Source organism: Poecilia reticulata, chromosome 8, assembly GCF_904066995.2.
Source record: "Poecilia reticulata chromosome 8, P_reticulata-male-v2, whole genome shotgun sequence".
Lineage (NCBI taxonomy): Eukaryota > Metazoa > Chordata > Actinopteri > Cyprinodontiformes > Poeciliidae > Poecilia > Poecilia reticulata.
The window spans coordinates 12,132,093-12,148,992 of NC_088837.1; the positions used below are offsets into that span (position 1 = coordinate 12,132,093).

The window sequence follows — 16,900 nt, forward strand, 5'->3', positions numbered from 1 at the left end:
TTTTGGAAATTCTGCATGCTTTGTATAAAAATCCAGGTATGAGCTCACCAAATGCATTTAAAGATGTGGATGTGGCATCTCTGTATTTTAATGGTAACATAATTATATTAGGAGATGCTTGATCTTTGGACTCACTCTGTCTGACCCCACTTCATTCATAGAATGCAGTTTTAAAACACTACTGACAAGACAACTTAACTTTTTGATTTTTTTTTAAAGCTTATAACTAGTTATAAGTTTCAGCATGATTGATAGGTAAATAATATTGCACCTGACTAAAATAATCTCTTTATGACAATGTAATTATGATCTTTCATTTTCCCCCTCCAAAAATACTGCTTTAATCCAAAATTCTTCTAATCAAGTTCAAGAAATAGCAAAAAATAACAAAAATCAAAACAGAAATGTATTCAACAAAATTTTATCAGATTTATAAACATAGAAAATACAGCTTGAGAGTCACAAAAAGCTGGAGCTGTTTGTCATGAGTCTTTCCTGCAGTTACACTGACGAAGCTTATTAGACAAAGTTTTATTCCAAACGACACAGAAAATTGTAAAACGGACAAAGACCAAAAACTAACATTCATGATCCAGAGGAAGCATGCCGTTACTCCACCATTACTTCCAAAGGAGAGGGCATGAAGTGCTTTTCATAACCTGAGGTAGACTGTTCTTCCTCTGATGAGCTCCAACAATCATTCCTCTCTTCATCAGAGTCGACCATTTTACTGTACTCCTTCCTCCCATATCTGCTATCTGTAAAGCCACTGCTTTCTCTGGTGGGATCCTTCTGTTGATCATCTTGGCAGTCCATCAGGGGACAGCCATTCTCCTTTTTCATCATGTCAGGGTCGAAAACCTTGGACTTTATTTCCACAATTTCCAAAATAGAGATCGTTGGATAAGGTTCGTAGAGGGGACCGCGCATCCAAGTCAAGGGCTCGTTAATCTACAGGTGGATCAAAGAGAAGACTATTATTTTTACATTGTGTAAGTAAAACGTAAAAAAACAGCATGTCATTGTGGTTAAATACCAAATAATTTAAATATTTTTTAATAGTTGCAGTTGATTGGAGATTTGATTTTTGTTCACCTGGCGCTTCATTTGTTTGAAGATTTGGCTGTTGCTGGGATCTGGCACTTTCTCATAAAGACACTGAGGTAGGAGTGGGCACTCTTTTTTGGCTCCATGAAAAACACTAAAAGCAAAAAAATACATAAACAGATACCATCAATGGCGTAAAACCCCCAGGAACCATTTCACATTACAAACAAACTTCACTATATTTCACAGGGATTTTAATTGCATAAATTGGTTTTCAAAATTGTTACTCAAAATATGAAAAGATACACCAACATTTTACACAATTAGCTAATCAGAGTTGAAGGAAAAATGAATGGTAAATACAGGAAACAAGCATTCTGGGGAAAAAAAAATCTGATGGAGGCTGTATCAGACTTGAGCCTTATAACTCTCCTAATCATACAACTAAAGCTACAATGGAGTGGTTTATATCAAAGCATTTTCATGAAATAGAATAGAATGGCCCCACTACTACTCAAATTTTGGGGTTAGCCTTCGAAATTGTCGATCAGCTCTTCATTTACATTGAATGTGTGCAGAAGGGCAAAAAATGTCCATACAAACACCATAGAGTCATGCCCTAAAAGACTCACTACACCGTGTTGGTCTTTCATACAAAATTACAAAAAAAAATTAGTTTTTATGTTTATAGTTGTAGCCAAACAAAATGTGAACAAGTTTAAGGGATGTGAACATTTTTGCAGACAAAGTATATGTATTTGCTTTGTATCATCAGTATTAATGTTCTTAGATGATTGGCATCAAGGTATCTAGCAATGATTTTCTTACCACAGTATGAAACTGATGAGAGCTATGGCGATGACCAGCAGCACAATCACCACAATGGGAGTCACAAATGCTGAAAAGAAATGGAAATATGGTGGAAGAAAGAAATGTAACAAATGTACTTGTTACAACCATTTTACAGGATATTACCTATTAACATAAAGTTAATACGTGATGGCATACCATAATCTTCATGATGATTGATTTTGAATGTTTTGTTGACCTTTTCACTGGGCCCAGCAGCAGTCACAGCCCTTATCCAAACCGTGTATTCCTGACCTGGACTAAGAGCCTCCAGCGTGTAAGTGATACCCGAGACATTTATGTGGCGCACTGGAATAGAAATGTGGTTTGGATCTGAGGTTAAGAAAAAAGAAAAAAACATAGGACCATCAATCCACACTGGCAAAGAGCATCCTAACTTAGAAAAACAGAAATACTGTACTGTTTAATTGTAATATTTTTATTAAAATTTCCATGTGAAATTAATATCCTCCACTATCAAAATAATCTCCTTGCGTTGTTGCCACTTCTGTGAGTAAAATAAGAAAAAAGATAATTTTTATGTTATACTGCAGTGCTTATTAGCTCACTCCTATATGAGATGTCACCACTTCAGTCAAGGCCCACAATATTAGTCTTTTTTTGTTCTTTTGTATTTTTTTGTTATTTAGCCATTTACTTGTTTACAAATTTTGTCATGTTCATTCCTGTCTTGACCTTCCCACTTTGTTTTGTCTTCTGTTGGTGCTTTGTCAAGTACATTTCCCTGGATATGATCAATATGTTTATCTTTAGTTGGAATCCCTACATATTCATATTTCACAATTCTATTCTGTCAAAGACAGGAGGAGTACATATTTAAAATACTATTGCTGGTTGTTTAATTGTGGTATATTTACTTTTTATGCTATGTTTGAAATTTGATTGTTTTTGTAATTGGAGTTAGAGAGTTTTTATTGCTTTGTTGCCTGTCAGAAAAAGATATAATCTAAAGAAATTTGTTTGTCATAGAAACTGAAAACTTCTGTGCATCCTACTGTTTCTATTATGCAATCTACTATAATTAAGTGTATTTTCTCATATTATTCATAGCATTTTGTACCTCCTTGCATGTTCAGTCCTATTTCATAGTACAAGATCTCCCCCCTCTGGTTGGAACAGGGAACTGGCTCCCAAGTCAGAGTCACCTTAGTTCCAACAATATCAGACACTTTGAATGAAGTCACTTTGGAGGGAACTGATGGAGAAAAAAAATTTCATTAACCTTCAATACAAGAAAATACAGTGACAAGGGATTTATGGAGAATAAATCAGCACACTCACCTCCCTGAGCTGAATATCCTGTAGCTGTTGCAAGCTGACTAATTACATTCAAGTTTGACACTGCAAACAATGATACTTGGTATGATGTGTACTTTTTAAATGTACCTACAGATGGGGACACATGAGAGTAAAAGAACCATAATTTAAAATAAAATATATATATGTTCCAAATTTTAGAAAAAACAACACTGAAAAGCTTAAATCTTTCTGAACCACAACAGACATAAGCCGTATCCATCTGCCGTATCGCAGGCCACTAACCTTTAAAAAAGGCTGTGGTCTGTTTCTTGTCCACTTTGATCCAGTCAGATCCGCTGCCAGGTAGACACTCTTTGTATTGCACCACATACTGTTTGATGTTGTCGGAAACCTTGGAGGACTGATTCCAGGATACAGTGAGGTTCTTTTCGTTCAACTTGAGGTAAATTTTTGGCTCAGTTGCTTGTTTTCCTAGAGAAAAGACAAAATAAGTTTTAGCCCCATTAATCCACAGAGGAAACATCAGCATTGTGAAACAATCGTGACATCTACTGTAAGCTGACATAATTTCCTTTAGCAGCAACTCTGGCGGAATGTAACATTAAGGTATTTATCCCTAATGCTATAACTATTCTATCAAAAACTATTTTGTTTACAAAAGTCAAAAGTAAATGACCTAAACACATATCAGGCTTTTCTAGTCATATCTCAGGTTAGCGAGGAAACAGCTGCAATTTCCTCCACTTTGCAAAAGGAAGCTTGACAAAAAGGAAATAGATACCTGATATCGGCCTAGGCAGGCGAGAAGTCTTTGTAGCACCGAGAGCATTGTAGGCTGATATACTAAAGGATGACACATTCTTCAGAGATGAGGTGAGGCGCCACTTCATTTCATCATACACAAAGAGGCTGCTTGGATTGCCCATGGACACATTTATTAGCTGTTCAGTGCGATTATTGTAGAAAACTGCGATTTCATATCCAAGAATGTAACCTCGGGCCTGAGAAATGGAAAGATTCTGGACAAGCCAGATGGTATTGACTGAGTGCTGAATATGCTATTTAGAGAGAGAGAGAAAGATGCTCTTTAACTTCATTTTTGAGCTTACCTTCCAGTTCAGAAAACAGTCAGAGTTTGACAAAAGCAGCCCGCAGTCCAACCATGCATCAACCTCTCCAACTGGAGCTGAGAAATGAATGCAAAAAAGACAAATGTTTCATACTTCGCACACATTAAACAATTATCGTGAAAGCTATTCATTTGATTTTAGTCAAAAAATGTACATCTGTATTTCTTTTGCATTTGCATGCAGCGCTTGCCCCTTAAACATTTTACCATATTAGAGAACTAAACTTCAGTGCATTTTATTGGGATTTTGTGACATAATAGCACAAAATAGTGCTAAATAACAAGATGGAAAAAAGCGCAAGATTGGTTTTATTTGCAAATAAATTCTGAGTGACCTTTGTTTGCATTTACTCCCCATTACCCTCAAACACCTTACTCTAATTCTCTTAAATAATACCTATTGCACAAAATTGTAACCACTTTATAATATAAATGAAACCAAGATTGAGCCTTTTGGCCTACATAAAAAGAGTATGAGCGGAGGATTGCAATCATCAGAAATCCGTCAACTCAGCAGCCTCTCCCTTACTGGAAAAACAACTTTTCACCACTGGAGGAAATGAGGAACTCTGTTGATAATGCAACTAGTGGCAATCCCAGGTCTCCAATCTGAGGGAACAAACTATCCCCAAAAATGACAATACTCTGTCTCCCAGAGCACGGTTTATTAACGCTATATACAGGGGTGAAAGTAGTTTTAAATTTTTGGGGCTACTATGACAAAAAATAAATAAATAATTTATTGTGCACAGAAAGGTAGCAAGCATTTTACTTGCACACGCATGCACGCACGCATACACACACCTACTAAGACATGCTACTCTGCTGTTACTGACATGTGGAGTTTCCTACACACGTCTACATCTTGAAATAGCACCTGACCCAAACTCTTGCCCGAGTTGTTCTTGAAATCTGCCTTTGAAATACAATCATGAAGCCTTTTTATCCCCAAGGCTCCTGAATGACGCAAACCAAGAACTTCTGGGTTCTGGACCTCAATAAAATTATGTATAAGTGCAGGTCTAGATCGCTCTTCTGCTTTTGTTTCTTATGTTTGGTAAAATAGTCACAGCATTAAATTGTCTGCAAACATTAATAAAAATAAATATAAGTCACAGACTGTTCCTAGCACTGTGCAATGATTAATACACGAATAATCCTAATGAATTAATAGTAATTAAAAGTAATAGTGGATAAAAGGCTTCAGAACATTTATACCACAGCAGGTATGGAAAACCACAAAAGCAAGTAGTTTTAAATTCTTGGGGGTAATGTGACAAAAAAAACAAAAAACAATATACATAACCCTATATATAACCCTAACCCTATACACACACTATATATATATATATATATATATATATATAAAGCTGGGTATCTCTTGAATTGCTACAAAATAAAGCTGTATTTCTCTCAGCCCACTGGCTGCAATATTGACACCTTGAGATGCCATGAGACCTAAATTATAAACATCATGGCATAGAGTGCATCCCAGTTTTCCATGTCTGGAATATAACCATTAATTTTATATTTTAAACTGGTTCTATTGATCTTGTGTCCAGAGAGAGAGATAATCAGTAGCCTAGCATCATGACCAGTTTGTTCTGAAGATCCTGCAGCTTCCACTTCTCTTCCTAACATGGCGCCTCCTCACCCTGACTCTCAAACTGACAGGAGGAACCACAGAGCTCTGTTAGGTTAAAGAACATCTTCTGAAGTTGGGATATTTTTCCTCCAACAGGTTCCAGAGGAATCACCTCAAACCAGATGTTGGACTGGATTTTATTTCAATGTCATTTGTGAATGTTAGAGCCTCCTTTTCAAAAATGGAGCTATAAAGGTTATTATTTGGAGAAATAATAACCTTTAGAGGAAACATCAATATTTCCTCTAAATAAGAGGCAAAAAACAAAATTGTTTGATAAAGGAAAAGCCTCTCAGACTCTAAGCCTGACAGCACCAAACTATTTTTATATTAGACAATTAATTTAATTTCACATAATTATCTCGGTAGAAGCCATTTGTTTGTTAAATACTTAATAAAATGTATTTACCGTGTTTGATGTTTGTTGTAAATGACATATACTCACAAAGAACGAGGTAATTAGTAAAAGTTTGTCATTTGTTGAATGTTCAGAAACTACAGCGGCTGTGATGCGCCAAGGCAAGGGTAAAACAACCTGAACAGGTGATCAACTCTAAACCACTCGCACATTTTTACTCTCCGTCTCGCTCTGCCATTTAACCACACCCATTGCCATGGCAACCTCCTGCGATCCACAAGCCAACCAGAGATTACGTTAAAAACGTTCAGTCCATTACGATATTAGGTTTTCAAGCTTGATATTTATTTTGCGACCATTAATAAGCCTCCCCTAGTTGATTAGTTAATTTTAAACTCCTGTTCTGCTGGTTATTTTGGTAATGGAACCAAAACGCACAGAATTGCGCAACACCTTGTTGAAACAATAATCACTGAGATTATTATTGTTGATGGATCATTAATTTGAACACATTTTGTTGATTTTTTTGTTGTTGTTCTTTAATAAAGTTAGGAATGTTTTGATAAGGACCCAGAGGAGGACGTTCTGGTCTCAATGCCCTGGCGCCGTTCAGTTTGTCACCTCATGCTGAGATCGACTCAAAACCCTCAGCGATTGACGTGTTGGGACCCTGCTCTATAGCACGAACAGTTCAGAAACAATATGAAATGGGAAAAAAGTTATTTAATAACTGATTAAGTCGTGTTTTAGATTGTTCTTGAAAAACAAATCAGTCATGGCCAATTAGTGGGTGTACTCGCGGCTGCACAGTGAACCCACTGATTTTTTTTTTACAGCAAACAGCCGCTCCACTCTCTTGCAGGTACTGCGTACCCCCACTAAATCTTTTAGGGGTACGCAGTACCCTGCCGTAGCCCCTTACTTTCACCCCTGGCTATATACGTGCAGAATTAGGAAGCTGGATGTCTCCCTGTAGTCCTCGCCTCAACCCCAATGTACACTTGTGAGAAACCTTGTGACTAGCATTATGAGGTAACCAGCTGTTGTGACACTAAAAGTGGTCTTCCACACACTACTGAAGCCCCTGATCATTAAATATATGCATTTTTACATTTCCATTATACTTCATTTTTTAATTCACCCAATATAATAAACATCAGCAAGCAAGAGTTAAAAGCAGAATAAGTCATTGGCAGAAAGGATTTGGTAACTTTTTCAAATACTTTACTCTGCACCTCAACACACAAATATATTTTGCTTACAAATGTGACGCCATTTAAAGGTTAGTAAACAAGTTTTCTGATCAAGTAAGACTGTTTGCCAATAAATATTGCTACAACAAAGAATTAACCAACAAAACACAATTTTTTGTGCAAAGATTTTACACAGTTTGATAGTGGCATACGACCTAATCAGGCATCCAAAGCTGGTGTCGGTGTAACATTTAGAAGGAAATAAGACACATTTACATTTCTTGTCGAATGCCAAAAAAATTAATACTCACACGACTCAGCACTTTTTTTTGGAAAGCTTGGACTCCAGTCACTCATCAGGCTCGGGTCACATTTACAACGGACCTGAAATTTGTAAACTGTGCCGGGCTGGGGTTCGTTGACTCCATAGCTGCTACTTAAGTTATAGTCAGTCTGTGATGAAAGAACCAGGGTAAAAGTTTGACTTTAATTCTTAGAAAAAAAAATACAAAAACACCAAATACCATAGGAAATAAATTTTCCAAACTTACCCAAATCCAGTTTTGGTCATCCTCAGTACGATATCTAACGTCACAGACTCCGACATTAAGCTCTAGCTTGTCACAGATGGTGCTCCAGTGAATTTCTAACGGATCTTCATCGCTTGATGTGATTGTTGGTGGGGGCGGTTTGACTGGTGTGATTGGGGAAGAGACAGAGAACCAAAGATCAGGCAGACGCCCCAAAAACGTTCAATCCGATGTACGAGTCATAAAATTAATACAATGAAGGTATTCCAATAGTATCAGCAATATCTATTTATTTCAGATATTGGGGATTGTTCCGTCTGACTTCATTAGAAAAACTTGGGAGTAGACGTACCGATGTGTTGGGTATGGATAACAATTTCCTGAGATTTGACAGAACCGTTCTGATTCTGGACCCAAACCCGGAGTTCTCCATGGCTCTCAAAGTTTTCCCGACGGATTTTCCCATCTAAGCTATACCGAGTGGTCACAGGCTCCTCCCTGAAAAAAACCAGGAGAAGAAGTGAGAGAACAGGCCAAGGCAAAAAAAGCAGGGCTTAAAAATGTTTAATTTTGAGAGATTAAGAGCAGAAATTTGCCAAGTGTGTTTACTCTTCATTTTCTGGCTTCCAGTGAAGGATGTAGTTAGGACCGATATCAGGGTGGGGTTTTGGATCCCAAATGCATTCAATAACTGAACAGTGCGTCTTATTGCACGGTCTGCAGCACTCAAGGTTAGAGGGAGGAGCAGGAGGACCTGGTGAGCACAAAGAGAAAACATGTCAGCATGGATGTATTGTTTTTCCTGCCAGATACATGGATTTGTAGGTTTTCTTTAAAAAACAGAAAATCAAGCAATCACATTTACGTAGATATTCACAGTCTTTGCTTAATACTTTGTTGATCCACCTTTGGAAGCAATTACTGATTGACGTCTTTTTGAATATGACGCCACAAGCTTAGCTCACATATCTTTAGGCAGTTTCATCCATTCTTCTTTACAGTCCTTCTCAAGCCCCATCAGGCTGAATGGAGTCATCTGTACAGTCATTATCAGATATCTCCAGAGATGTTCAATCAGATTCAAGTCTGGACTCTGGCTCGGTCACTCCAGGACTCTGAAGCCACTCTTTTGGGATGATGACCATGTACTTTGGGTTGTTGTCCTGCTGAAGAATTAACCAGTGCACCAGGCTAAGGTCAAAAGCGCTTTGAGGCAAGCTTTTATCCAGGATGTCTCTGTAGGTTTCTGCATTCATCTTTCCCTCCATCCTGACATCCCCATAGCATGATGTTACCACCACCATTCTTCACTGTAGTGGTGGTATTGTCCTGGTTTCCTCCAAACCTTATGCCTGGCGTTCACACCAAAGTGTTCAATCTTAGACCAGATAATCTAGTTTCTCATGGTTTAATCCTTCAGGTGCCTTTTAGGCAAACTCCATACGGGCTGCCATGTGCCTTTTATGAAGGAGTGGCTTTTGTCTGGCCAGTCTACCAAACAGGTGTGATTGGTGGATTGCTGTTGAGATGGTTGGTCTTCTGGAAGGTTCTCCACTCTCCACAGAGGGAACCTAGAGATCTAAGCGTGTGACCATTGGTTTCCTGATCGCCTCCCCGATCGATCAGGTGTGATGGCACTAGGGAGAGTCCTGCTGGTTGCAAACTTCTTCTGCTCACCAATAATGGAGGAAACTGAACTCACTGGAACCTTCAAAGCAGCAGAAATGTTTCTGTATCCTTCCCAAGATCTGTGCCTCAAGACAATCCTGTCTTGGAGGTCTACAGATAATTCCTTTGATTTCATGCTTGATTTTTACCGCTGACCTGATGTTAGCTGTGGGATCTAACATAAGCGGGTCTGTGCCTTTCCAGATCTAGCCAGTTTAACTAAACTTACACATGTGGACTCCATGTAAGCTGTGGAAACATTTAAAAGATGATCTGTGGATGTAGCTCAGTTTTGAGCTTCATGGCAAAGGATGTTAATATTAACGGAGATATGATTTTTTGGTTTTTTTTGGGTGGCAAAATCCTCAAAGAAAATTTTTTCATACTATCGTAATTTGGTTGAGGATGCATTGAAACATGATCAACACTCCCTAAATCCAATGTACCACCAATACACTGACTGTTCTGGTAATGTTGCATGTCTTACAATTGCATGTCTTTCCTACATTCCATAACACAATGTTAAAAAAAAGATATTTTATTTTCTAATAGATGAAAATGAGAATAAATATTTAGCTCCAGCTGCTCTTTTTGTAGTAGCTTTTGCTTTAAGAAAAGTATACTTTATTTTAGATACAACGCAGAGCAACACAATTTCCAGTAAAACAGGATATGACTGAAGAAGAAGATGATGATTACTCAGTCTGTTTGGGTGAAGTAATTTGTCTTCAGTTAAAACATGTGCTTTTCTAATGAGAAAGTCCTACTTATTAGTCAGTCAAATTAGGTATTAGTGCTCTGGAACTATATTTTGCCAGTAGCTTTACCGCTGACATGTGCCCAGCAAGAACTCAGCATATTGATCATTAAGAAGTAGTTGTGCAAATGTATGTGTGATTTATTTATAAACAAAGATCTTACAGAGCCAAAAAAGCAGTAGAGGTACGGGAGGTACTTTCCTCGTGAGTCACAATACAAAAATATAATGGCCACTGTGTGAAGCTGCCAGGGGTATGAGTCAGAAAAAAATATCCAAGTGTCTGTGACACTGTGACATTGTCTATTTAACCAACATGGTAAAATATGACATCTTGTCATTTTTACAAGACAGAGAAAAAGAAAGAGAAAAAAAGAGACCCCTATTATATTGCCAATCAGTATCTACATTTGATCTGGGAGGTAAAATTGATCAAAAATAAAAAGCAAAAACAAACAGGAAGCAGATCTCTAAAGAATGCACAAAAAGTTACAAAACAAAGAAAGGTACACTCATTTTAAACAACAATACAAAGGATGTTTTAGTCACTTGCATGCTCAGCCGCCTGTCTCTCAAGCTTACACGTTTTTTTTTTGTTTCACACATTCAACACACGCCTGTCACCTTTACCCATTTCTCATAAGCCTACGTGTGCTTTGCAGTAATCAGTTCAATACTTGCACATGAGACATTACAAGAAGGCGCAGTAGTTGCCGTGTTAACAGGAAGCAGGTAGCTACAGTCTGAATGAGCGCCGTCTTCCTTTAAGACCACTTCCCTTTTAATATAGACTGCAAATCAAATCATATTTAAAGTATAAATGCAAAGAATTGCTCACATTATATATAATGCAAAGCAAAAATAAGGCTATTGATTGTTAAAATAGACTTAACTGACTAATCTGATCACCACATATTTTGTGGTTTTTACTGTAATCACAAGAAAGGAAGCATCAAATAGTGTTGAAAAATTCTTTTACCACATACAGTCAGAACATTACAAATTAAAATACTCCTCTAAAAACAACCAACAAGGATGCTTTCTAACAGTAGCATCATTCAGTAGTGCAACTAAACAGTACTAGACAACTGCAGTTGGGCATATTTTAAAAAGCAAATGCAGCATTTAAAAAATAAAAAAAAAATTATCCAGTGGAAGCACCTATGTGCTTACATACTTTAGATCAACATTAAATTCGTTTTCTCTTTTTTTGCCCTTTCCTTTGGTTTGTTATTTTGCATTTCCTTTTAATTCATGTAAAGCACTTTGTATTAACTTGCAGCTACAATGTGCTATATAAATAAAATTACATTTTACCTTTAAAAAATGAAAATGTTCAAAGAATATAATTAAACAACCATATGCAATCAATATTACCACAGGTTGAAAGTTTATTTTTAATATAGTTTTTAAATAAACATATTGCTCCTTGATATAATAGTATTTTCAACTCAAGCAAAACATATGATGAACAGTACAGCTCATTTTATAATATTGGTAGAAAATAAACTTGTTAATTTCTGAGGAAATATGGATGCAAGGATCTAAATTGTATAATATGAAGCTTCGAGATACTCTTCTCCCAGTAACAAATAAACAAATTTGAATGAGCCTACCTGGGCTAGAACAACAACAGTACGGGAAGGTGACCAGCAAGACGGGCAGCAGCCACCACGTCGTAGGTGTGGCCATCACATTTGGACGTCAAGTTTCTGAAAAACAAACACGTTTTCATTCCGTAGATTTATCTTTACTTGAAGCGAGTAAATTTACACAATGAACCAAAAGCTCGATAAAAACTAGTCACCGCAATGAACGTCACGAGACCCTCGCGTCAGGTAAAATGTGCTGCTTTTAACAGAGTTGCGTTCACTTCCCCGAAATAGCAGGAATACATATATAAGCACCAACATTTGCTCTTTACCAGGACTATACATTAAGTAAATAGTTCTACTATAACGCAAAATTCTTTACCTCATTTCGAGATACCCAAAGACACATGAAGCGCATGTTGTGGCCGTAGGAAACTAACGCTGAAAAAAAGGTACTGCGAAATTAAAAACTTTGCCGGGTGAAGCTCCTCCCTTTTCAGGAATTACCGATGACGTAGAAAGTACATTATGGTTATATTCATATTCTCGGGCTCTGTTCTTCATTCTTCCGGTATGGTTCTGTGATGTTGTCCTAAAAACGTGCCCTCACTGTCAAAGCATGTTTTGCTTTTGTTTTGTTGTTTTCGTTTTTCCTTTTTGGAGTGTCTGTTTTTATCACAGTACAACTTATAATAAATTGGAACAGCCTGATGAAGCATAATGAAACTGAATGCAGTTATTTCAAATCGAAGCACAACATTCATTCCACTTTTTTGTTGTTTTGCTTTTCACCTTCAGTTTTTTTGTTAGTTTTAAAGCATATTGAGGGTGTGTTTTTTTTCATTTTGCTTGTCAGAATGGACGGAATTTCAGCTGCATGGATTATTAGCAGTCAAAATTTACATGAATAGACTGGTGCAAAAAAAAAAAGAACTAACACTGGTTTTACTTTATTGCCAATATACTTTTTTCCATTTGTTTCTGAAATTGACCATTTCCTCAAGAGTTCACAGTTTTCTTCTGTATTTTGTTAACAAAATTTATGTGATAAATATTTCTGTGAGAAAAACAAACACATCAACATGTTTGTGAGTAAGGCATTTTATAGTTTTATGACAGTTTAATTGTTTTGAATGGGAAATTGTTACATCACATTTGTTCAATGAAACATATAGAAAATATTTTTACACTACAAATGAAATTAGACCTACTTTCACATGACAGGCTGTTTATGAAGTTTTACAAAATGTAGCACAAAGTTCTTAAAAGTTGCAGAAACATTAATTTGATCAGGAATGAAAAAAGTACATTTATTCCTGTCTATCTTTAAACATTGAAGACATTTTAGTACGGAAAACAGAACACATTTACTAATTCGACTCAACTTCTTGACAAATGTGAAACAAAATTAAAATGTTTCTGTGTGTATATGTGTGCATATTTGCGGGAGGGTGTAAAAACATTTGCTAACACATGCATTCATTCATCAACCCTCAGCAAAGGGAGCTGATCTCGCTTTTGCTGCAGCCCCACTTGCAGCAGGCGTTGGACAGACCCACCACGACGTCCCGACCTTTGCGGTCAGCTTTCCGTAGAGCCTCCAGGATTTCATCAGTAATGAATGACCGGGTGGACCTGCTGAACCCACCATTAGGGTTGTTTTGAGGCGTGAAGCTGAGGTCTTTGGTTGTTTGAAGGAAGTTTTCAACCATAAAGTTGGAGGTCAAGCCCTCTGAAGACTCATCTTGATGGGAGGTGAATGGGTCTTCTGAAACATCTGGTGGAGGGAACAATATAGCTTGCTCATGTTTACTATTATAAAAGATGCACCAGAAGATTACATGATAGTAAGAGTACCTGGATCATCAAATGCACCTGTTATTGTAACGTAACTCTATTAATATCTGATTTAAAGATATTCTATTTCAGTTGTTGCTTGAACCAGTACCCTTAGACTACATGGCAAAAATATGGACTCAATTACACTTCAAATAATTCAAACAAAAAGTTGATCATGGATTTTAAATTAACTCTGCGCTGGTTTGGAAATCTTATGAATATATGTAATAATGTGTGATTTTGACCATCTTTGAGATCAAGTTACATACAAATTATAAAAAAAAGTATTCTGACAGTATAATAAGAGTGAAGTGAAGATTTAGACGCTCCTGCAGGCTTACCTTGACTTCTATGTGATCGTTTCCAACGTGATCCTCCGCAGGTGAAGATGACTGCTCGAATAAACTCTCTGCCACAGAGTTTCACCCCATACGTTGGATCCTCCATGGGCTGAGCTCCAACCCCAGCCACAAGCAAACACACGGCCATTACCACTGCTTTCCACATTGTATCCCAAGCAAGTAAGGCAAGATGGAAAAATTAAACTTATTTTTTTAATGTCTGTGTCCCAGTTTGCTTGAGCTATGCCCCTGCAGGTGATCCAGATGTGGTTTATAAAGGAGTTTGTTGCTATGCATTGGAGAGGATGGCAGGCCTTCTCAAGCAGAGAGAGAGAGAGAGGGAGCGATCTGAAAAAGTGATATAGTGGAAGACCTTTATGGAAACAAAAGGCAGACCAAAGGTGGCATAATCAGCAAATGCATTAGAAGCATCTGTGATACAATTGTATTTCAGCTTGTGACGTATATTAATTTCCATCACTGTCCCTAAATTTAATCCTTTCTCAAATTTGAAACAGGCTTAATCAAAGTCTCTGTAATTATCCAAACAAGCTATGACTAACTGATCAGACTGCATATTTAATATACAATTGTTGATATGCAAGAATTTAAAACCTGGTTGGCATAGATTTGTATTTGTACAGAAAGGTCTCATTTCAGAGCAGGGGTGAAATGAGAAAGTTTGCAAAGGGTTGACCAGATGGAATCCATGTCCATGTCTCTGGGTGGCACACAACACATTTACTTATCAGGAGCTTTATAACATCATTCATGGCAGCTAAAAGTGGTCTTCACCTCTTTTAGGCAAACGTAAGAAATCACCAGGCACATCAGGTTATCTGACCAGAAGAGCAGTGAAGGTACAACCACATTAACCTTGCAAGGGCAAGCAGGTAAAGAAAGAAAGAAAGAAAGAAAGAAAGAAAGAAAGAAAGAAAGAAAGAAAGAAAGAAAGAAAGAAAGAAAGAAAGAAAGAAAGAAAGAAAGAAAGAAAGAAAGAAAGAAAGAAAGAAAGAAAGAAAGAAAGAGGATTTGATTCTGCTTCTGACATGTTGACTTTAATTATTATATTATTTGCCATTCTTGATTTTCCCATCACCCTATATGACTTTTGAACATTTTCTTTTTTTTTTTTTAAATTGAAAATTACCTTCTCTGTTAGCCCTTTGCCAAAAGGTGAACAGGAGGGACTGAGAAAGGATCGGTGACATTTTCAAAAACAGATAACATTGAATTCTTGCCATGAGTCAGAAAACTATAAAGTAAATTTTTTATCAGTTGCTACATAGTCAAAGGTCACCCGTTTAGGAAATTACAATAGCAATGGTGAATCTGTAATTAATGAAAGGATAAAAACCAAGCTAAATGGCATTTTGACAGGGCATCCATTATGACACTCATTAACACGTCATCATTGGGGTCATAGCAGCACAATAAAAATGCAAACCAGTTAAATCAATAAATGTGTTTGTTTTGAACAAAGTTTAAAATGTGTTGTTTTATCTTGATTATGTAATATATACAATAAATTTTAAAACATAGTGTGTTATACAAATATGTATTAATATTGTCATATGTTTTAATCTTGTATTTTGTTTCTCTCTTGCATAAGAAATTTTAACCTTTCTTAGCCTGAATAAATAATTAATAGACAGAAACATCTGTTTTTCACTATCGGAAATGTTTATTGGATGCTTTTAACAAAGCACACACAATTTCCCATATTTCTCTTATTATCTTTCATAATCAAGATATTATCCATTTATTGTCATGTATAAATTTATATTTTCCCAACTTTAAATATACTGATCAAAAAAATAAAGGGAACACTTAAACAACACAATATAACTCCAAGTAAATCAAACTTCTGTGAAATCAAACTGTCCACTTAGGAAGCAACACTGATTGACCCGATGAGGGTCCCCGTTGTCAATCAGTGTGGACAGTTTGATTTCACAGAAGTTTGATTTACTTGGAGTTATATTTTGTTGTTTAAGTGTTCCCTTTATTTTTTTGAGCAGTGTATATAATTTGTATTCCGAAAAATATATAGCTTAATTAAGCAGCACTTACCACTTTTATATAATGGATTTTTGCCTTTTTACTTCGGATTTCTTCCCATCATCAATAACATTCAAAATATTTCATCCACTTTTCTTTTTGCTATCTAGATATAGACATGGGTACTATTAAATAGTTAAATTGATTATTGTTTGCGATGAAGGCTTGTAAAGTTAAATTCATTCAGTTCCTTGGTGAAGTAAGAGTTTTCACATTATTTGTGAAACAGTGGAAAAATACAGGAAGTGAAAAAGTGAGCAAAATGCTATTGATGATTCAGTATAAGTGAAACTGAATTATGCTGATCCTACTCACTAAATGACAAATGAAATGAATGAAAATGTGTTTGTGTGAGACACTTCTGATGCTGTCCCTCTTCATGAGAGGCAACATCTTCAGTCCATGCTTTTGGGTTCTCTCCCAATCTTGATATTTTGCTTCACAATCTTCTCAAGGTTGTGCTTAACCCTATTACCTATGGATAGTTTTCTACCACACTTTTTCCTTTCATTCTACTTTCCATTAAAATGCGTGGGCACAGCAAGCTGTGAGCAATCGACTTCTTTAGAAATGACCTTTCATGGCCGCCAATGACTCTTCCTCATGATTT

General features: G+C 36.6%; 2 protein-coding genes across 2 annotated transcripts; both read right to left on the reverse strand.

The window, feature by feature from the left end:
- Positions 1–405: 405 nt before the first annotated feature.
- On the reverse strand, positions 406–12,582 carry il12rb2l (interleukin 12 receptor, beta 2a, like). Its single transcript, XM_008416897.2, has 15 exons — positions 12,432–12,582; positions 12,074–12,169; positions 8,642–8,786; positions 8,385–8,530; positions 8,054–8,196; positions 7,814–7,955; positions 4,287–4,363; positions 3,959–4,196; positions 3,460–3,648; positions 3,199–3,303; positions 2,978–3,112; positions 2,056–2,229; positions 1,876–1,945; positions 1,096–1,201; positions 406–951 (listed from the first exon to the last, which is right to left on the reverse strand). Exons 2-15 carry the CDS (start codon positions 12,147–12,149, stop codon positions 610–612), a joined length of 2,088 nt encoding a protein of 695 aa, XP_008415119.1. The 5' UTR covers positions 12,150–12,169; positions 12,432–12,582; the 3' UTR covers positions 406–609.
- A 388-nt stretch (positions 12,583–12,970) lies between these two features.
- Positions 12,971–14,792, reverse strand: rln3a (relaxin 3a). The gene is made up of 2 exons (XM_008416896.3): positions 14,230–14,792; positions 12,971–13,826 (listed from the first exon to the last, which is right to left on the reverse strand). Exons 1-2 carry the CDS (start codon positions 14,393–14,395, stop codon positions 13,543–13,545), a joined length of 450 nt encoding a protein of 149 aa, XP_008415118.1. The 5' UTR covers positions 14,396–14,792; the 3' UTR covers positions 12,971–13,542.
- Positions 14,793–16,900: the final 2,108 nt, after the last annotated feature.